Raw genomic sequence first — 22,845 nt, forward strand, 5'->3', positions numbered from 1 at the left:
TTTATAAATTTATTGTCAGACAGTTGATTTTTGTTTCAGTCGACACTCAGTTTCTGTGGCTGCTGCACCAGTTTGTAAGGCCTGAATGTCTCCTTGTATCAGGACAGTTAAAAGCTCAGGCATGTCGTCTTTCATAAAGGCCTTTGCTTTTGTTATGTTGCTTTACATTAATAAAGCCTTTATGGTTCCTCCTCATTGACTCTGTGGGCTCAAGTGTAGAATGTCTCAAACATGTCTTTAGTCTCTCAGCCCCTTCCAAGAGTAAAAGCTATTTTTACTTTCTAAACCTTATGCACTGGAACAGAACTAGCCTTCAGGAGCTAATGTGAAAATTCTTCCCCTGCCAGACTTGAATATACTAGAGCTGCATTATTGCTCTTTGAGGAGTACAGTAGGGGGGCTGTGCTGGCTGAATTCCACTTCAGTCACTGTATTGATTGTTTTTTCACAGGTGTCTTTCTCTGTCGCCGGGTAAAGTCAGAATCTACAGTGCTATTCATTTTGATTTACGGATTAAACAGACTGTCGAAAGAACACGTATGAATTTTGCATTTGTTTACGTGGACTTTTTGTTGATATTGATTCAGTCTTGGCTCACAGCACCAATGAGTTTGATTCTTAACAAAGTGCTTTATTACAGGCTAATCTACTATTAGTGCCACATTAAGGGAAAATATATTATTGATCTTTTTTAAAGTAGAAATTTCAAGATTAAAGTTGAAGTACCACTTTGAGAAAGAAGCTGAAATGTCGATAAGGATGGTGTAGGAGGCACATAAACACTTTGGTGCTGTGTGGTGATGAATACACGGACGCTGGTGCAGAAAGCTGCAGCTGGTTAAAAGAAAAAAAGAGGCTTTATGTTGTATCACAAGATACGATAACACAGCTGAACAACTCATCTACACAAGGCCTTTTATAGAAGGTATAAGTGTGTCGTATGCGTGTGTGCACATTTAGACTTGAAGAAAAAAGTCAAAGAACAAAGTGAAGGATTCTTTTGGCAGTAAAATAAAAACCACACCACTGAGTTGTTGCTTAAGAAAGGCATCGTGGGTAATCACTCTGTGGTTTAGATATCTTCTTTGTTCCCTTTAGTGGACGCCTCCACCTCACCCATCCCTGGCACCCCCCTCGTCACAGCAACCTTCTGTATGTACTCTGTGAGCCCACCAATGTGTGTTAGTTTGATAATAATATTTTTAGTGAATAATCTTGATTATTTTTCATTTCAAATTGTTTTATTTTTGTGAATAAAATGTCCTGTAAATAGAACAGAATAGTCCTTTACAGTCATGTTACATGTAGAACTAAATTGTGGGTGCTCCACACCAACGTTTGCAGTTGCCCCATTCATACCAGTAGGAGGCCCTGTGGGGTTGTGGTTTTCCTGTGTCCCACTGGTCTCCCTCTTAGCTGCGAGGATTCAGTCAGAGCACGCCACATCTCCAGTGTCATCTTTGTCTTTATGCTTTTTCGGGCATGTGATCGTGGTACCAGGTGCTGCAACCCATCACGTCTTCTTTACTTTATCCATGAATATTCTTTTCCTCCTGCCTGGCAGCTCTAGATTCAGCATCCTGTGTCCAGTATACCCACTAACCGTCCTCTGCACACGTTCAGATCATCTCAGTCTCGACTTTTTAACTTTGTCTCCAAACTGCCCCACCTGAGCGCCTCCTCTGATGTTCTCATTTTTAATCAGTGCAGGAACTAGTGTGTTCCTGTACGTGTGGAAAACTCCATGTAAGAACCTTCATGAGAGAAACTGGACTTTATAAATAATAATGCTGCATCCCTGAATTATTGACAGTGATAGATTCAGTGGTGATGACGTTACCTGTGACCTGAAGGGTCACCGCGGTGCAACTCGTGTGGTTTTAGAATGGAAATATGAAAATAACAAGTACCCTTCTGTTGGGTGACACCTCGTAGTTTCTGAGTTGTTGTATAAAATGAAGCATCTAGCCATGCAGTCTGCCTCGACAAGCATTTGTGAACGAATAGGTCATTTAAAAGAGCTCACTGAATTTTAGCTGTAGTGAAGTAATATAGTTTACTCTTCAAATTACTGATTGAATACATAAATAGTTGAATCATAGTCTGGTCACTTATACATTATGGAACCACTCTCAAAATCAGATAGCTCTTTAAAATGTCCCTTTTTTAACAAATGTTTGACTAATTGCATCGTTTTATACTTTTCAGCTGTGGCAATGGAAGTAAAAACACCTGAACTCAGAGATTAAGAAGTGTAACGTCAGTAATCCTGGATAAATAGATTGACTTCAATGAGCATTTGCTAATTTAGAAGAGAGGCTTTGTGTAGCAAAGCTAAACAGTAAGCAAACACAAGAAATACAGTTTTTCTTCTAGGACACTCCACAAGAAAGAAGCAAGACTGCAACTGCTCTAGACTAGATGTGAGTTTGTGCGTCTGTATGAACATGAACTGTTTACTTCATTTCACGGGATCGTTAAATGTTGCTAGAAGAGTAGTTCATCATTAACATGGTAGCCTGAAATAAAGGAGGACTGGACATTTTCTAGCAGGTCAGCAAGTAGGTGAGCTCAAAAGGATTAGCTGAGACACCGGACATCCCTAAATCAACTGATCTTTCCCAGCGATGGCACACTGCTCAGTAACACCAGTGCATGATGGGGAAAACGACTCATTCAGTTAATTGGCTCATAATTCGCTGGACAAAGAGTGCAGTTTTTTTATCTTGTCTTCACTATTTTATGGACATCTTTAGTTTTAGTTTTTTTTACTGTAATAAAGTTTCAGTGTTTGACTTTGTTGCAGAGTCCAATATCCATCTTTCTGCTGTAGTGAATTCTCTACAGCACCCAGATACCAGAATGTCTGCCCCTGACATGTTCGTACTTTTTATTGTAATAAACACTCCCTGATTGTCTTAATAGGTAAGCTTTGCTAGAACAATACAGGAGCTCCTTTTGCGTACTTTAATTCTTCGTGGCATTGAGTCAAACAGGTGGTGGAAACGTCCTCCGATATTGTGATCCATGATGACATCATGCACTCACATGACATTCATAATGCAAACTCCCATCCTACAAACAAACGTGATCTTTTGAATTGAACACAGGTGATAGTGTCGGAAACCCAGTAATCAGAAGGTTGCTGGTTTGATCCGTGTTCTGCTAGATAGAAAGTACTCGAGTCTGAATGAGACATCTTTATGTCCAATCAACAGTGTTGGGGAGTAACGGAATACATGTACCGCCGTTACGTATTTAAAATACAAAATATGAGTAACTGTATTCCGTTACAGTTACCGTTTAAAAAGGTGGTATTTAGAATACAGTTACTTTGTTGAAATAAATGGATTACACGGCGGTACTTCCCTGTTTCATATTGTGGCGGGTCAGGACTGTTTGGGTTTGTTTGACAGCTACGTTCTGTTGTTCCAGGCGGCAGCGTTACGGTTGCCATGGTTACACGGTGACTCTCTCTCTCTGCGTGCTTCCTGGGTGAGAGAGCGCCTGTTGTTGTTGTGCTAAGCTAACAGGCAGAATGCTACAGGTATAGCTCTAAAGAATGTAGCATCATGGGCAGTGTAGTCCGTGCTGCAGGGAGAATGGACTGCCATACACGTTATGTGTCTGTGAGCGAGGGAGGGAGAAAAAGGAAAAGTACGAGCTGTCATCGAGCAGAAACGGGAGCTGGAAGCTTGTAAATATAATAATAACCACTGCAGCCAAGAAGAGAGCCTGACGAGCCCAGTTGTAAGTAAGCTATTAAGACTCGACTGTACACCGTGTTCGTGTTTTCTTCCAAAAACAATAAGTTCTGTTGGAGCAGCCTTTCAACGCCTCTCTCTGTCTCTGCTAGCAAAGTTGACCCAGACAACAAAGTAAAGCTAGTTTTCAGCTATGAGCCAACACAGAACCCACCGTATTAGCCAGAGGTCCCTTTACTACGGTTCGGAGCCGCGGACCTTCAGTAACAGTAATAAATCACAGCAATAGTACATTCATGTAGTTGTAAACAGCATGATAATATATTAAGTAATCCAAAGTATTCAGAATACGTTACTCTCATTGAGTAACGTAACGGAATACGTTACAGAATACATTTTGGGGCATGTAATCTGTAATCTGTAATGGAATACATTTTAAAAGTAACCTTCCCAACACTGCCAATCAAACACAGAACATGATAACACTGCAATTACACTTAAAAATGCAGAACTTAATAGAGTTTAATCTGGTAAATTATATTTTAAAAAATCACCACTTTGCAGTGACGGTGAAAAAGAAAAGAAGTCAAAATCCAAAGATGTGGGCTCTATGTTCAGTTCTGCTGTAAAGCTGGAGACTTGTTCACTTTTGAAACTAGCCTTAGTTACTTGGCCATTTAAGGTTACTGTGTTGTTTCGCTTCGGCTATCATAGCCAGCTGTTTGACCTAACATACAAATCCATGAATAGGAAAAAGACCCACGTCTGCTGTGTGTGGGTGAAAAACATGCATCACAATTGTGCAGCTCACTCACTTTAGCGGGAAAAAGTGAATTAATGTGGGAACGTTCAACACTAAACTCAAACAGTGATTTGAAAATATCTTTACCAAAGTAGTTGAAAAGTTATCTTTTATGCCAAGGCTGCTTTTTCATAATGTTTTAGTCACATCGATTTAGTAATATGTTTTATTTATATAGCAACAAATCATTCAGACTTTGAAATCTGAATGTTTAAAAACATAATAATTAGAAAACAAGCGAATTCTTACTGTTTGTCATGTTCTGAGAAAATGAAAGTGGTTTGATTAAACACACATAACAAACGCACACAGCACAATCTGAAAGTTACGCCCTGTAAACAATTACCTTGATTTTATACTTTGAAGAAACAAATGTGGCATTAAATCAGTGAATACTTGATGTTGTGTGTTTTGTCCTAAAATTGGTGAAACAATAAAAATAAGTAAATTCAGTCACTGACTAAGAGAAACCTGAAGCTTCACCTCGTCCACTACAGGTTCCCCTGCAGCTCCTGAGCTGCAGAGCTGCATGGATGGACAGACGGATGGAGGTCAGAGGATGGAGTCTGACAACAAATCAGTGATGAGAGCTCCCTCACTGCTCAGTTCCCAGCAGCCCACGCTTCCCTCCCAGCCACAAAACACATCCTCTCAGCCTGCCATGCCCTTGACAGGCCAAAGCAGATGAGCAGGCATATCCGAGGGACAGGCTCCTCACTGCTGTCCTTAAGACACTCTGAGGAGGTTTTGGTGGAGGAAGCTTCTGGGATGACTGTAAAAGAATCTAAATGAGGTGTGAGTGAATGCTGTGTTCACTGCATCTTGAGTGGCTCATTTCTATCCATCATCTTGGACTTTTTGGTCTTTGGACGAGCAAGTTCGGCATTTCTGGTATTTTTTTAACCAAATCAGAGGATTTTCTTCCAAAAGCACAATGTTAGACTAGCTCCTTTATGAGAAATGTACGATAATGTTGTTTTTAAACATCTCATGTCAGTATCTCTGTTTCCTTTGAGTGCACAGCTACAGACTGAAGAGAAACCAGTGCTCATTAACCCTCAGTACTTTACAATGGAGGCTCATGGTCTCAAAGGGCTAGTGGTTCACTAACGAGGGGTGGGGCGGCAAGGCGTCTTAGCAACGTCACAAAGCGGCCCCAGCCTTTCTAAGCACAAACTTAGTATAAACTTTGAATGTGCTCGTGGAAAAGCAAATGCACCAAATCACAACAGCCGCTTCACTGTGCTTTATATTTTAATGCTTATAGTATAAATCAAAGGCAACGAGCAAGGCAACAGTGGGAAAGAAAAACTCCCATTTAACAGGAAGAACAGCCCAGCAGAAGCAGGCTAAGGGAGAGATGGCCATGACAGGGCAGCACTACTTCTGATATAGCATTTTGATGTCTAATCTCCTTTGATAGTTATCTCGTTTTTCTTGTTTATTTCATTTACTGTTAGTCTTACTGAATATGTGGCACAACAAACATGCACTGTAGGCTGGTTTTGACTGGCTGTGAAAATGTGTTTTCTGCACTCGCCTTTGTGAATTCAATTTAATGCTCACAATATATAAACTATAAATCTAGCTGACTTAGGTTACATAGGCATGATAAAGACAAGTTGATTAAAACGTTATTCATTCAAATGCTCAGTGAAGAGTACACACAGTCAGCTGTTAGATTAAATCTTGTTTGACTGTGTTTTCATTTCCATCCTCCGTCAGTTGTTGTGGTGTTAGTCGTGGTATTTAGCGGTTTTTTAACATTGCATATTGCCCTTGTATTACTTTAACAAGCTCCTGCCTCAGATATTGTGGGAACGTTGTCCCCTGGCTAGAGTGACACAAGCACTCTAACCCCTCCGCCTTCTTTGAAAGAAAAAAGCTGCTACCGGGACGCTTTAATTGGAATTTCATGTGGGCTAAACTGGGGGGAAACTGGTGTAAGTTAACATTTGGTAGACTTAATTGGTCTTTTTCTCTCCTTCCTCCTCGATCGGGCACTTGCTGGACTGGCGAAGCTTCCCCGCTAATCTCCCATTTACAATCAGTTCACTGGGACAGACAAAAAGTCCGCCTCTTGCTTTTCTTCTCTTCCTGTCTCAGACGAGCTCCTTTGTAGTCCGTAAATTGCCTGAATCCCCCAGCGATCCCCCGGTGGTGGAGAGAGCAAAAAGAAAGATGTCCTCATGTTGTTGACAACTGATTAGCGCTCCACCCCAGAAAGGAAAAAAAAACCTTTAATCTGCTGCGCGTGGGCGCGCCTTAATTAAAGCTCCCGCGCACCAGCCAGTTAACGTGTTTGTGGATGTTGAGGCGGTTGCTCAGATGCTGGAGAAAAAAGAAAAAGTGCGGAGAAAAGGCCAACCTGCCTTTAGGTTATTTACTGAGCAGACGTTGTTCAGTCCTACAGCCTGTAGACCCTGTGTGTGTCGGTGCGCGCGCGTGTGTGACCACACGCATTGCGTTGGTAAAAGACACAACCTGCCTCTCACACAGATCCTATCACTCTGCCCGATGTAACAGTATTCCGTTTGCTGGATGCAGTGCACGCATGGAGAAGGCGCGCACCGAGGTCATCTTTCAAGTATTGGATCTGCGAGTCTTTGTCGTTTATCGGCGCGTAGGACACAAACACCTTTCTCCCACTCTTGAAACAGGAAATAAAGTGACAAGTTATTATTTGAGCAGTGTTCCCATTGTTTGAGAGGTGGCGCGTGACGCACAAATGCCACATGATTACAAAAACATCGACTTTACTCCTCTGACAGGATAAGTATTCGCGATTTGATGGAAAATTCTGTTCACGTGCATCGACTGAAGACCTCAAAATTGTGGAGATATTTTAGTTACTTCCTAATAATTCTTATAATAACTAAACGATCATCTGGTTTAAGTGTTTGTGTTATCGGCACATCAGCACAGAGCCCTTTATACAGTCTGTTTGAGCGCACTGCCTGGATTTTCCTGCAGATGTCTGGTGCACACTGATGAAAAAAGGTGAGCGGGGCATTCATCTGCTAATATTAGCCCTGCCAAGCTTCTGAGGGCCTGGCCGACCCGGGTGAGCGCTAATTGGCTGTTAATGAAATGAGCGCCATTTGGGAGCACGGATCGGCCTCTTGACAGAATGTGTGCAGGGATAATATTGTTCCAGAAGCCGTGCGGAGAATAACTTGAGCTCTATTAACGCGGAGGCCCAGATAAGGAGCTGCGGCCCGAGTGCTCCATTATCTCCTGTTCTGATGAGCGGCTCCGGATGACGGCGTGGCCCCCACCCCCACCGCTCCTTCTCCCGAGGCTGTTTAGCTGCTTAATGTAATTCGCTTTCAAGAGTCTCGTGTTATATCTGATCATTTGTGCCATTAAGCCAGAGTCAAGTGTAAATGCAGTATTATTAAGATCGTGTCTGTCAGTAAATGTTGAATAAAAGTGGCCGCAGAGCATACAGTACCCGCGCTCCAAAATACCAGTACCGTCTGCGCTCGTGCACGCGTGCCTTCCAGTTTACATTTGCTGGAAAATGTAACAAATAAAATTAATGAAAGATAAAAAGTTTTTTAAAAAAATACTTTTTCTCTGTTTTTATTTTTTAGGTTGTTAGTTTTTCCACTATATTTCCAAACGTCGTTGGTTTTAGTTACTTCTTATAGTTTGTCACTTTGGTTGTTTATGTCTCGCGGCCTTCTCTGTTTTCATTCACGTGCTTTTTCTTGCGGGCACGTGTGTGTTGTCTAAATGTGATATTTGCACGTTACAAAGTGTTTCAGAATAAACTTTGATCATATAATTGTTTTATTTTCAAATACCTTCAAAATGCAAACATGGCTCAGACATTCAGTTTCAATATAATTTAACTTATTTATTCACAGGAACAGTTTTCAATGAAATAAACAACATGGCAATGCATTCCCCAGATGATTCACGTTATTATTATTATGATTATTATTATCGTTATTTACAGGTCCATCGTGGACACAGGGGATTTCTCTTTCAGTCTGTGGAAATGCAGAAAGAAATTCTACGTGGACCCAAAACATCCCGACAGTGTTGGGCGGATGTTGTCTGTTTTTTGTTCGCTGCAGCGTTCCTGCTGAGACACTGACGGGAGCCGATTACCTCATTTCTTTTCAAAGATTCGGGTCCAGTTTTTTGAACTCCCTCACTTCCTTGTCAGACCTTAAAAACTGCTAAAAAGTCATAGCAGGAAACGAGCAATGGCTCAGCTCTGCAGCTCTCTGGAGGCTTCTGAAGCCGCCGAGAAGCCATTGTCATGCAGCTTCCTGATGTGCTTCTTCAGGTCGAAGTTGCGGCAGAAGCCTTTGCCACAAGTGGCGCAGGTGAAGGGCTTCTTGTCGTTGTGTGTGTGCATGTGGAAGGTCAGATTGTAGATCTGGTGGAAGGCCTTATTGCAGATGGAGCACTTGTACTGTTTCTCCCCGCTGTGCGTCAGCTTGTGGTTCTTGTAGTTTCCTGCGAAATAAGAGTATATGAATTAAAACACAATATTTTTATCACAGTCTTTTCACTTTGTCTTTTTTGAGTTCAAAAAAGGATTCAAAGGGGGAAAGGTGTGACATTAGAATTTTTGCCACCCTTTTAACATCTGCTTATTTAACCCGTGGCCTTTTCACAGCACGAAATCAAACTTTCACGTCTCGCTGATGTGTGAGTGTCAATAGAAACAACTCCAGGTCAAACGAAAAAAGTGCATCTGTCTGTGTGAAAACCAGTCGTCTGACCATGACCAGCTCTCCTTCGTCTCGTATAAAACGGCCTAAAACCAGAATTAGAAAATAGAAAAAGGGGATAAAAAAAATGCACTCAATACCTCAGAAATATCGTAGATTTCACGGCTTCTAATATCAGAGCTGATGCGCTGATGAGCCCTTCAGAGCTGAGGAGAGTCAGCTTCAGGGGAACTTGGATTCATTTTAAAAAATCCGCCTGGTCTGAGTTAATAGAATTTATCCTGAAATTACACAGCTAAACATTTCACTCCAATCTGGCCAAAGAAAATAATTTAATCAGGAGAATCTGAAAAATAAAACCGCTTGAACAAAATTTGAATGTAATTTTCTGCGAAACATCTACACATTAAAAAAAAACAGAGCAGAGAGGGAAGCGTTTTACAACTGCGATCTTTCTTTTTTCCACCAGCAGTTCAGCTGGAGCCTCCTCCACCCACAGCCTTCATTAATCGGCTTTTTGTGTGCCGAAGTCAAAAAGTTGTCAAACTTTGTCAAAATCAAGCGCAGCCGCAACTAAAGGAGGCCGGTTTCCAACTTTGCCGGGGTCTGACTAATGACCCGGGGAAAATGCGACAGTCTCGAAGGTAGAATTAGTCCGTGTAAAGTGACAAGTCTCATTTCCACCCACCGATTCGTGCTCATCGGTGAGCCCGCAGTTATTTCCCCTTTGACTACTTCAAATATAAGCTTGTTCTGCTTTTACCGCAGATGTTATTTATTTCGGCAGCGCCAAATGTTGAGGATGAGCGCCGATTTCGCCACACTAACTCCAGCGAGTCTGCATAAAGAGCTCTGCTCGGCTGCGATCTTCCGCAATATTGAGCGGGCAAAATAATCGGAATCTTCGTGCATAATGTTATAAAATTATTAGTGCATTTATGCTCCAAATCTCAGGTCCAGCTTAACAAAAACAATAAAATAAAATAAAATTTATTTTTCGTATTTATATTTTTCGTCAGTAGTCAAGTTGAGAAGCCACAATTTCGTTGTAGATGACAATAAATGATTATTTTATTCTATTCTAAACAATGAGATGTTAAACAGAGTCCATCAGTAGCGATTATTTCAATCACGTCTCCTCTTATTGAGGAAGTTCTCCACCGAGTTGTGGATTTCTAAAAGCTGCTCAACCCAGCAAAATAATGACTCGGCTGCACGGCAGCAGATTTCATGAAATAAATTCGTGGAATAATAACACGAGCTGAAGAGAAAGCTTTTTGTTCGTTTGCACATAAACACTCTGAATCACCGCAGTGTTGAAAATAGGAAACATCACATCAGGATACAATTTCCAGTCAGTAATAAAATACAGCTGATTAAAGAGGACACCAGCGCGCAGTATTTACCTTTCTGGTGGAAGCCTTTCCCGCAGAACTCGCACACAAACGGTTTATAGCCTGCGTGGATCCGGACGTGAGTGTTGAGCGTCGAACTTCTGTTGAACGCTTTTCCACACTGGTTGCATTTGTGAGGCTTTTCCTTACAGGTCAAAAAGAGAGAAAATAATTCAAACAAAGTCAAGAGAAAAAGCTGGAAAGGTCACAGTGAAACGGTGTCTCACCTGCGTGTGGATGATCTTGTGTCTGCACAGCGTGCTGGCCTGCCGGAATCCTTTACCGCACACCTTACAGACGAAAGGCCGGGCCCCCGTGTGCACCGGCCATGTGTCTGGTAAGATTGTAATGCGCATTAAAACCTGCAGACGACACAAAGGCATAAAAAAATATGAGTAAACATTATTCTAAAAAGACAAGGCCAGCGTTTTTAAAACAAGCGTCTGAAAAAAAACTAACATCGGCCTCAAAAGTTCATTATTGAGTTTATATAGGTGTGTAGATGTTGGCGCATTTGTTCATGTTTTATATAAAATATAGAATATAAAATATAAAATATAATAACAATTTAAACTGTACCTTTCCACACACTTCGCAGGTGAAATTTTGGGTTTCCCGTCCGCACCGCCGCTGCCGCTGAGTTTGCTGTGTGTCTTTATGCCGCTTTTCTCAGCTGTCAGGCCGTGGCTCTCCTTCACTATCTGGTCCAGCTGCCCTGGCAGATGTTCCTTGTGTGGGTATTGAGGTGTGGGCAGCTTGTCGGTGCCCACACCGGTCAGTTTGGCATTCTCCAGCAACAAAAGTCTGTGGTGCGCCGACAGAGAGGCCTGGGCCTGCGGGCTGGAGAGCCAGTGGCCGGCCAGCAGCTCCGACTGCTGGTACGCAGAGTCCAGGTAATTGAAATAGTAGAGCGAGCCATTGCTGGGCACGGCCTGGTTCAGGACCTGAGGTTTTACCACCCTGCTCCCTGACGTCAGCAGCTGCTGCTTCAGGCTCGGATCCGCTTTGCAGCACAACCCGCAGTTTCCTTTGCACGGAGCAGCTGGCGAGCCGCACAAAGTTCCCCTAAAACTGGCTCGCCACAGCTCCGAATAGCTCATCAGCGCCTTGGCTTGGAGGTCGTAGCTGAAGGGCTGCAGCGGGATCATGCAGGGGATTGGGGAGCAGAGCCCTAGCAGTTTCTTCCCCTCTGAACGTTCCTCCGCGTTCCCTTTCGGCTCCGAGCTCTTGGACATGATCCAGTCGATGGAGAAAGCCAGCGTTTTGGGAGCCGCGGACGGCGCAGTCCTCCCGCAGGACACCACCGTGTCTAAAGAGGCTGAACTTGCCATTTTGTTGCCGCTGTAGTAGTTTCGCTTTGCAGCCGAACAGAACTTGGTGTGAGCAACTCCGTGTATAGTCCAGCTGCCCCGCGTCTTTTCACTCCCCTGAGCTCCCAGCAGAAAAGACAGGCGGACACATCAGTTTAATAAGCACCTTGCTGTCACAGTGTCACGCATTTGCATTCAAATGGCCCCCGCCTCGCAACAATAGCATCCAGGGGTGATGGATTAATGCTCATTAACTAGCACACACAAAATTAACAGACATTACAGGGCTCGTTAAGGAGAAGAAGAGGAGGAGGAGGAAACAGAGGGCACGAAATGTTGTAGCCGGAGCTCCTGGACACCGAGTTAAGCCAAAGTTACGTCTGTGTTGTACTTTACCTTCTTATTGTTCAGATGGGAGTGGAGAAACCAGCCGACTGCTCTCTGTCAGACCTTGGCAGCGCCCGCCCCTCATCAGTGCAGATCACTGTCTCTTGACATAATCGGGCACCCAAGCACCTAACTGGGTGACAGGGAGACAAATCTATAGAGGGGATGGCACGTAAATATGAAACCATTCCATCAGTAAAACTGCTGCACAATTGTGTTTTCATCATTAATCGCGCTTTGGAGGAGCTGAGTGAGTCTCCTGCTTTCATTTGGTTAACAACACAGTAATCTTTTTTTTTTTCTCGGAGAGAGCTGCTAATCCTCGGAGATGGGATCCGTCTTTTTCCTCGCCGGCTTATAAACTTACTATTTGTATAAATTCGAGGACGTCCAATTTCCACCTGTTTAAGAGCACAGACTCCCTTTGGATCCTATTAAACGTTGTTCCTCCTTCCCCCTATTCAAAAGAAGCAATTTTCCAGAGCGATTCAGGGCTCAGCGCTGCGTGGGGGGGTGGTGGGGAGAACACAAGCTCTTTTACTTTTAGCTACTAAAGCACTGCGTGAACTGGTTTTGTGTTTTTTTCTTCCTGAAATAGAGGGACGGATTAAAGACGGAGAGAGGAAAAAAGAAAAGACTTAGCTTGGTCAGGGGTATACACGGACAAATGAAAAGAGAGGCCTTTTCTCTAAAGAGGCGTACAAGAAGTTTGCTGGAATCCACGGTGTTGTGTGGGAGTTACAATGGGCAGCAGAGTCTCATCTATCCGCTACAAGGGCTGTGTTGAATTTATGTGTTTGCAGGCCAATTTACCTGAGGGACTCCCAACAACTGAGTGGGAGAGAGGGGAGTTCATAAAACATGCGGAGGATCAAAAGAGTGTGCAATATGGACGAAATGAATAGTCTTTTATTTATCACAGCGTTTGCTCAGTGCGTGTGATGACGAGGCTGTAATGTATTTATTTAACTTGGCAGAACCTTTAAACTTACACAAGAAGAAGAAAGTGAAACGTTTAAGATAATAATGTTATTTCCGAGCCTGAAATGTGACATGATTGTCATATGAATGGGAAATACTTAATACCCTCAAGGTATTTAGAAAAGTAGTCGAGTATAATTTGTATATAACTTCTTCGAAAAGTTACAACACACCTTTTGGTAACTGGCGTGCGTCTTTGAGAGCGCCAGAAAACCTTTTTAGGCTAGAATCTATTCTGCATTTATTCTGTGCGACACTTACAAATATATTTACTCTATAATGTGATTTTCTGTCACTTGGTATTCTTGTTCTAGTCTCCAGACATTTGAGTCAAAAAGTAGTTTTAGGTGATGAAGTCGCATCACGAAGCGCTGTTCAGGAACGTTAAACAAATGGATGTGATAATGTTTTTATGGTGACATCCTCAGGCAGCACAGCCTCTGCTAACTGTAATAACCGTGCAAATTCTAAAGTAATACTTAACTAATGTTAGCAAATTCCCATTGCTTATTATTAACAGACCAGTGACACTTTCTCTCAAGCATGAACTCGATCATTTTAGCTTCATCTCAGACGCTTTCATTCTCATAAAAACAGAAAGCTATTTTTATTCAGCAAACTGACATCGATTCATTACAGCATCATCAAATCTTGCATCTCTAAATGAAGCACAACTTATAGGATTTGTCCTCTGTTTGTAAGTGTGAGCAGGCCTTCATCTAAAGAATTGTAAAAACACTTAAATCAAGACTTTTACTCTGGACGATACAGTTCATTTTGAATTAAGAGCATTTATGTTGTACAGAAAAATTCTGCATCATTAGGTTGAAATGTATTTTGGATTTGCCATCTTCTAAAGAATCTGCTGTTTTGTGTTTTCACTGAGGCCTTTAAACCTTCAAACAGAGTCACAACATCAATACTCACATATTTTTATTATTGTCGGGTCTGTATCTTAGAATATGAAGCACCTTGAGGCAATTGTTGTTGTGATATAAATAACATTTAACAGAATTTGTTTTATGTTAATGGCCTTCATAAGATATTAGTGGCTGATGTTGACCACTTTTTATAACCCTTTATAGAAAGTCTGAATGCCAAAAACCCATGTGCTTATTGCAAAACATAGTCGCTATACTGAAATATGTGTGATAAAATGTTGAAGTTTTTATCTGAAATATGTTTTTTGTTGTAAAGCTCTTTAGAACACTAACTACTCAGGGAGGGCTGCTTTATTTTGTAGTAGTTGTTTAATGAAAGTTTTATAAAAGACAATGATAAAATTGTAACTTTGCTAATTAAATTTAGGTTTTGTGTTTTGTGTATTTCTTTTTAATCAATGATAATTAAGGTTGATGATAAATGATAATTGGGTGTAGAAGATAATAATTTACATCAGTCACCACACGCTTCATGCTATATTTACCCCAGGACATTCAATTCAATTTTATTTATATAGTGCTAAGTCCCAACTTAATGCTGTAAGTATGGTAGGGATGCTTTTTAAGGTTGTTAACAGGGAAGCTATTGTTAGGATAGGAACATTTGTATTTTTCTGTTTAATTTTACAGGTCCACCTCACATGGAAGGATTATTGCTTGTTGTTTCTATGCTGCTCATAAGGTAGAATACTCTAAATATTTCTGGTCCACTGATACACTGATTCTATTGCTGTAACCAACCTCACCCATTCACTTCTAACCACAGTTAGCTCAGGCATTGATTTAAGGGACTCTTGCTTCTTGCCGGAAGGTATGCAAGGGCTGGATGTGGCAAAGCTTAACATCACAGTGTTGGGATTTTTAACTGTTTTCCCTGTCCTCATCCCTCCACAGTTCCTGGGGTAATTGTAACCATCTATATTTATGCACATTATTTTTCAATGTAAATGCAGACTTACACATTTGCAGGACCATAAATCATGCTGCAAAATTCTTCAGTGACTCTTATGATTGATCGATTTCATTTCATTGATCGATGCATACAATTATATGCACATGAATTTCTTTATTAATACGCTGACATTTTCAGTGTATATTCTGTCATAATTGATCTTAAAAAGGGTTCAGGAATAAACATATAATTATTAGTTATTAACATCAGACTTGCTTCCACAGTCTTCCATCTTTCTCCCCCAACCGGCCACAGCAGATGGCCCCGCCCCTCCCTGAGACTGGTTCAGCTGGAGGTTTCTTCCTGTTAAAAGGGAGTTTTTCCTTCCCACTGTCACCAAGTGCTTGCTCAGAGGGGGTCTTTTCTATACTATTCCAGGGTCTCTACCGTACAGTATAAAGCCTCCTTGAAACAACTGTTGTTGTGTTTTGTGCTACATTAATAAAACTGAATTGAATTAATTATTGTGATTGTGTAATTATGACTTTAATGTAAACAAATAGCTACAAAATAAAGGTCAGTTTTCAACACACAGTGTAACAGTATATGTAGATGGTATATTAGTAAACACTTATTGCATTGCCAGATACCAGTGCAGCATTCAGTACTGTCAACTCATATTTTATCACAGAGATCAGAACAGAATCTGGATGGATGGATGTATGGATACATTAGAACATGTCTGTCCATCCATCCATCCATCCATCCATCCATCCATCCATCCATCCATCCCGCAGGGGTAGGAGCATAAGCAAAGTAGTCCAGACCTCCCTCTCCCTGGTCTCCCCCAGCTTGTCAGGGGGAACATCAAGGTGTTCCCAGGCCAGCCGAAAGACAGAATCTCTCCAGCATGTCTTGGGTCGGCCTTGAGCCTCCTCCCAGTAGGACATGTCCAGAACACCAGGAGGCACCCAGACACTTCGCTTTTACACCTAGCTGTCCCTTCACCACGACGGACTGGTACAGCGTCCGCAAAACTGCAGATGCAGCACCAATCTGTTGATCTCCCGCTCTCTTCTCCCATCACTTGTGAACAAGACCCAGAGATACTTAAACCCCTCCACTTGGGTCAGGAACTTGTCCGGGCTGAGGACCACAGCCTCAGACTTGGAGATGTTGATTCTCATTCCTACTGCTTCACACTGCAAACTGTTCCACTGCAAGCTGGAGGCCATCTCCTTATGAAGCCAACAGAACCTCATCATTTGCAAAAAGCAGAGATGAAATTCTGAGACCACCGAAGTGAAAGGAGAATCTGTGATAAAGGGCAGCCTTGGCAGAGTCCATCAGAGTCCCATTTATTGCCAGCTATGCGGACCAAGCTCTTGCATCAGTTGTATAAGGATCGAACGGCCCATAGCAATGGGCCTTATACCCCATACTCCCGAAGAACCTCCTACAGGACACGCCAAAGGACACGGTCGAATGACCTCTCCAAGTCCACAAAACACATGTAGACTGATTGTTCAAACTCCAAATGCACCCTCAAGTATCCTCGAGAGGATAAAGAGCTGGTCCAGTGTTCCACGGCTAGGAAAAAACCCACATCTCCTGTACCGAGATTGGACTAACGGATGGACTCTCCATTCCAGCATCCTGACATAGACTTTCCCAAGGAGGTTGAGGAGTGTGATCCCCTCTAGTTGGAACACACCCTCCGGTTCCCCTTCTTAAAGATGGGAACCACCAATCCAAGGTACCGCCCCCGATCTGTCACCTGAGCTGTGACAACCAAGACAGTCCTACAACATTCAGAGCCTTCAAGAACTCTGGAGGACCTCATCCACCCAGGGGCTCTGCCACCATAACACTCCACAGAATAACTGCCTCAGTGACCTCTCCCCCAGAGATAGGTGATTGGTCCCCCTCGTCCCCAGACTCTGCTTCCTCCTTGGAAGATGTGGGATTAAGGAGGTCCTTGAAGTATTCCTTTCCGCCGCCCGATAATGTTCTCAGTCAAAGTCACAATACAGGTACAACACCGCTTTGTACCTGGCGTGGGATTCCTAGAATATTATAAGTTATAACAGGGAGTCATGTACTTTTGACTTGAGGCTTTCTTTTGCAGAGGACCCACAGCATCCAGAGTCATATGCATGATTAATATCTGTGATAGCAGAATTTAGGTGCCAGCTCTGCACTGTGTGGCGTTGAAGAAGATAACTGTAGAGGACTTGTATCATTTAATTTAGTTACAGAACTTTCACAAAGACTTTTACTGTACAGAAACATATTCCCCACTGCTGTATAATCCATTGTTGTAAATTTAAATGTTGCTTAGAAATTACCAGACAAAAGGTTTTCAGGGAATATTATTAAATGTTTAGTTACTATGCCAGACCTAAGAACAAGATCAGAGTGAGATTAAAGTGGTGGGTGGACTCTTTGGAGCGATGCCAGTTGAGACTTTCCACCATCTCTGGTAGTTTAATAATGATAAAAACAAGAGTTGTATAATTTCAGGTACTTACCCCTACACTTAACAATTATGAAAAAGTATTAAAGACATTTTATTTAGTTGTCTTTTGATTATAATTTATGTTTCAAATTACATTCATTTTATTTTATTCATAGACAGAAATATTGTTTCCATTAGAATATGAGTTAAAACTTATTCTGTACTGTTAAATATATTTTTACCATTTTAGTCTACTTGATCATAGAAAGCAATATAATTTATAAAAACTATGTAAATGTTCCCTAAATCACACAGCATACAATGAGCTGTTTATTTTGACATTTCACAGTTATGGCAGGCAACCCCCCCAACCACCAATAACTGTTGTCATTCCAATCTGCCCCCCCCCCCCCCAAAAAAAACAAAAACAAAAAATAAAAACAAAACAAAACAAAACAAAATAACAAAACAAAACAAAACAAAATAACAAAACAAAACAAAATAAAACAAAACAAAATAACAAAGCAAAACAAAACAAAATAACAAAACAAAACAAAATAACAAAACAAAGCAACAAAACAAAACCAAACCAAACCAAACCAAACAAAACAAAACAAAACAGGGGAGCATTCAAACCCAGCACTCTGTTCAAAGGAACTTTCAGTGTCATATTGTCAGATTTAAGAGGAAAATGTTCTAACACACCCTTTATAAGATAATGAAACCTTAGTTACAGACCAGGTGCCTTAGTTAACACACTCAAATATGTTTTAGAACGACAACTTCCCAAAACTAATAATAGATGAAATGAAGTTAGTTTGTCTAGATGTGTGAAAGGGTACAGGTATGTTAACATCACTAGTAAAAAATAGTTTTTAGTGTCTGAAAAGTCTGAAAATCTCTTTGTTTGGACAGTGGGACGTCATTTAAAGGCAAGCTGCTGTGTGTGAGAAAAGGGTTCAGTGAACCCAGTATTCCTGCTGGAAACCAGTCATTTGCATGGAGAGCTGAGTGGAATTGAACAGAAATGGCACTACACTACAGCAAGCATAGAAACCACCCAGAGATCACTGCAGTTGTCCTCCATTTAATTTAAAAGATAGAATGAGAATTCTTTGTTGTTGTTGTTTTGTTTTACTTATTTAGAAAGCTTGACCCCCCCCCCCCCCATTTTTTGTTCCCCCAATATACCATTTGAGTTATTGGGAAATTAATATCACTATAAATGCATTCCTCTATTGGGTAACCTGCATTTTAAAGCATACGGTTTTAAACAGTGTCATTAAGTAGTTCCTCACATTTCTTAGACTGCAGTTAAGTTTCACATCTCATCTCAGTGCTTTGCTGCTCTGAAAAGAATAATTTTATTTCAACACTAAAGCATCTTTTGTGCACTTAGCGGTCAAATAAAAACAAGAGACTGTGTGTCTAAGGAACCATGTTTTTGAGCACAAAGAGTGACAACCATATAAGGAAAGCTGGGATTTGCATGTGCTTGAGATACACAGCCTTTGCATGCTGGAAAGAGATCTAGTGGAGAAGAGGACACAGTATAACAATATCTTTGTTCACAGGTGTGACAGTAATAAAAGGTTCTGTTTCAAATGGTTCGATTGTGCCTTCGTCCTTAACCTCATCTGTTGAAATGAATGTGAAGAATTGGTCATCTGTGCAGCTGCTAAAGGTTCCTCTACATCGTTGGGGATTCTGTCTGGCAAACAATAAACTGTCTAAACCAGGAGTCAGCAACCTTTAAGACCAAAGAGCCGTTTAGAGCCGGTTTCCATGGAAAAGAAAACTCTGGGAGCCGAAAATACTTTTTGACATCTAAAATGAACATAACACTGTATATATTGTTTTTTTACCTTTATGCTTTGTGTGAACAACTATAAAGTGTTGCTTATTAAATCCATGCAGTGCTACAAAGAAAATGAAATTTTATTTATGTAACGAACACATTTTGAAATCTTAAAAAATTACAAAAAAGAAAGACGTCCAGTTGAAGGTCTCTTTTAAATGAATTAAAAAGCTGAACTTAAATTCTCCATGTAGCAAACAATAACTGAGCCGTCGTCCTTTTTGGCCTGCAGTGCCTCTGCAGAAGAGGTGGACGCACCTGAGTGTCATCTGCAATCACGCCTCGCCACCTTAAAGTCTGTGCTCTCTCTGCTGTTGTGTTGTGTGTCAGGCTCTGTGCTGGAAAGCTACAGCCATCTGCATGCGTACAGCAACCGTGTGTGAAAAGTGGTCAATAAAGAGAAGCTGAAAAGCGTGTTCATGCAAACATCGTCGGGTCTGCTGTGATATGTTTACAATGGGACTTTTGCTCCTGAACCTCTGCACACAGCGTCTGCAGACTGTACGAAGTCACTTTATCTTTACGCAGGACTGTAAGCTGTCGTCTGTGAGGCGTGAGCGTGTTTGTTTTAACATAGTTCATGGTGGGAAATAGCTGCTCAAATACGTTTGTGGATCCAAAGATCGACAATCCACAAATTAGGCATACTGGTAGGACACTCTCGTCAGAAGTAAACGCAAATAAATCTGCCCAGGCATCATTAAATGTTCTATTTTCTTCAGATATTTTTCTTTTCTTACATTTCTCCATACTTGGCCTACCTGTGGTTGCTGTCTCGATAAATGCACGGCCAGCTCCCGTGAGTGTGGCTCTTATTTTGAGCGACGAAAAATAATAAAATATCATTTTATTTTTATATTTCGAAATCATGATAATCTTCCAATTTAGAAGTACAAGCTAAAAAAGAACTAACACAAATAAAATACACTTCAGCTAAATACTTTTACAATTTATTTTCTCAAACCGCGGAGCCACAGTGTAAAGACTACAGAGCCGCAGGTTGCCGACCTCTGGTCTAAACAAACGATGATTTGCAGTATTTCTGCAAAGTCAGGCGAGCCATCAGTAGAGCCATATACCAAGAGCAGCTGAAACTGTAACTGATGCCCTGAAATTCAGCCTTGTTTGTCAGTTGAACTAAGTTACTCTACAGGAAATTTATGTGATAGAAATGCTTCCGTTTTAATTTACAACCTCTCGTGGTAAGACTTGTTCTGGAAGCAGCTAGTCTGTCTTACCATATTCTTAAAGAAATGGTGCTTAGCTTCAAACCTCATTGCCCATAAAGACACAAGTGGACCAAATGCTTTGGTGAGCAGACGATAATGCTCCTTAAAATAAACAAAAGTGTTTTGGAATCAACCTCCCTTCTGGAAAAACACTGGTAAATCTATGTGTGTGTGCTCAGCAATAAGACTGTCTACGTGACCAATGCTCTCTTCTGTGTGGGTGAGACAACTGTAACAACATCTCAGCAACAGTGGAAAGGCTAGCAGTAGAGTTTATGTCTTTTATGGGAAATGTTTAGAGAGAAAGACTTCCTGCATAAAGATCTAGACTCAGTATCTAAACACAGGTACAGTCTCCTAAATCATGTAGTACATCAGGTGGGTATCCTGTTGTGACATGAAATGACTCAGCCTTTGAGTAATTGTGCAATACCTTTTACCTCTGTGGCTCTGGGCATGACTAGCCAATGCTGCTGCAGTATTGAGCAGGTGTTGCTGTCTTGTTCTGGCGGGGAATGCTCCTCAGAACAACGAGCTAAGATATTAAGCCATATTTTTTATTTCATTATGTACTGAAAAAAAGAACCAGACTATAAACACATGCTTCCATTTCTTTTTGCTTCACTAAGATTAATGTTTCAGCTCTGGATCACTTTTTCTTACATTATATTATATTACACTCCACTGGCAACCACATCCATGTCAAACAGCAGTGGGAGGCAATACACAGCACTGAGGGAGATCACAACAACAAACAGAGGGGAGATGACACATAAACACACACGAGGGCAAATTAAGCAACGATCCACAGCTGAACGTAATCTAGCAAAACTGAACACGCTGCACACAAGTGTAGAAGTATAACAGGAAGTATGCGAAACACAGACTGAGACGCAGACTGACTAAATACAGAGACATGACTGGGGACAGGCGAATAAACATGGAGAGAGAGACAAGACTATACATGGGGCCACCTCAACCTCACACTGTTAAATCAACCAAAACCAAAAACACTGGGTACAAAACCAGGACCATGACAATCCTGAATGAGAAGCACAGCAGAAACTGAAGCCAACTGAAGCGAACTCAGCACAAGTGCTAGCAGCGACTTTAGCAGCAGCAGTGAAACTTCTACAGCACCTGACAGCAGCAAACAATGCAACACAATGAGTTACTTTGGGTTCTTGTGGAGGGGGAGCGAGGATGAACCCGGGTTGCAGTGTGTAATACGTGTTGATGTTCTCAGTAATCACTGTATGAAACCATCACATGTCAGACAGTATCTGCCAACCCATCACACAGTGCTGAAAGACAAACCAGTTGACTTTTTTCTGAGACAATGAAAGGAACTAAAGGAGTCGATGTCAGCAATTTAGTTTTGTGCTGCACCCATAGTCACAAGAAGCTTCAGAACCCCACATCATATGAGTGTTGGGTTTTTCTCTGTATTATTGTACGATCTACTGTACAATATGAAGCGCCTTGAGGCGACTGCTGTTGTGATTTGGCGCTGTATAAACAAAATTTAATTGTGTCGGTTTTCTAATAACAAAAGCCAGCAGGCCGCACACAATCAGCAAACAGCTATCTACTATTAGACAAACAGTTAACATGCATCATGACAAAGCTGACCTTCCAACAACACAGTGTCTGCATTTCGTTGCCTTGTACTTGTGACATGTGCAATGACAATGAAGTTGAATTGATTCTATTCTATTCTATTCTAAATTATGGTGAATAGGAGCCATGGCAGATGATGTTAAAAACACACCGATCGAGTGCATTAAAAGTATGATCGTATCTCATTATATATCGATGAGATACAGATGTTTCAAATATTACCAGTTTGCTTGTTTGCATTAGATATAAACATCAACAAAGTAGGACAAAGCAAGATTTAGTTGTCTTTCATGTTGACGACCTGCATTATCCCAGGCCTTTTGACATACAATTGTCATATGGAGTCATATGTTTGTATCTAATGCAAACAAGCAAACTGGCAATATTTGAAACATCTGTATCTCATCGAGCTGAAGTGAAAAATAGCAACTACTTTTAATGCACTCGATCTGTGTGTTCTTAACATCATCTGCCATGGCTCCTATTCACCATAATTTAGAATAGAATAGAATAGAATAGAATAGAATGGCTGAACTGAACTTGGTAAAAGAGCTTTTGTCCATTTAGCACCCTCGGTT

The 22,845-nt window shown here is 41.4% G+C and overlaps 2 protein-coding genes across 2 annotated transcripts in view; one reads left to right on the forward strand and one right to left on the reverse strand.

Annotated features, from left to right (window-relative positions):
* LOC146519283 (G2/M phase-specific E3 ubiquitin-protein ligase-like) overlaps positions 1 to 22,845 on the forward strand; it is a 253,031-nt gene that overhangs the window by 201,140 nt on the left and 29,046 nt on the right. The window lies entirely within an intron of this gene.
* Positions 8,284 to 13,277, reverse strand: LOC146519288 (fez family zinc finger protein 2-like). The gene is given in 6 exon segments (XM_085160296.1): positions 8,284 to 8,979; positions 10,604 to 10,736; positions 10,819 to 10,917; positions 10,919 to 10,952; positions 11,169 to 11,202; positions 11,205 to 13,277. Coding segments are annotated over 6 exon segments (1,269 nt in total). The 5' UTR covers positions 11,923 to 13,277; the 3' UTR covers positions 8,284 to 8,728.

Source organism: Neolamprologus multifasciatus, chromosome 5 (genome assembly GCF_963576455.1).
Source record: "Neolamprologus multifasciatus chromosome 5, fNeoMul1.2, whole genome shotgun sequence".
NCBI classification, from domain to species: domain Eukaryota; kingdom Metazoa; phylum Chordata; class Actinopteri; order Cichliformes; family Cichlidae; genus Neolamprologus; species Neolamprologus multifasciatus.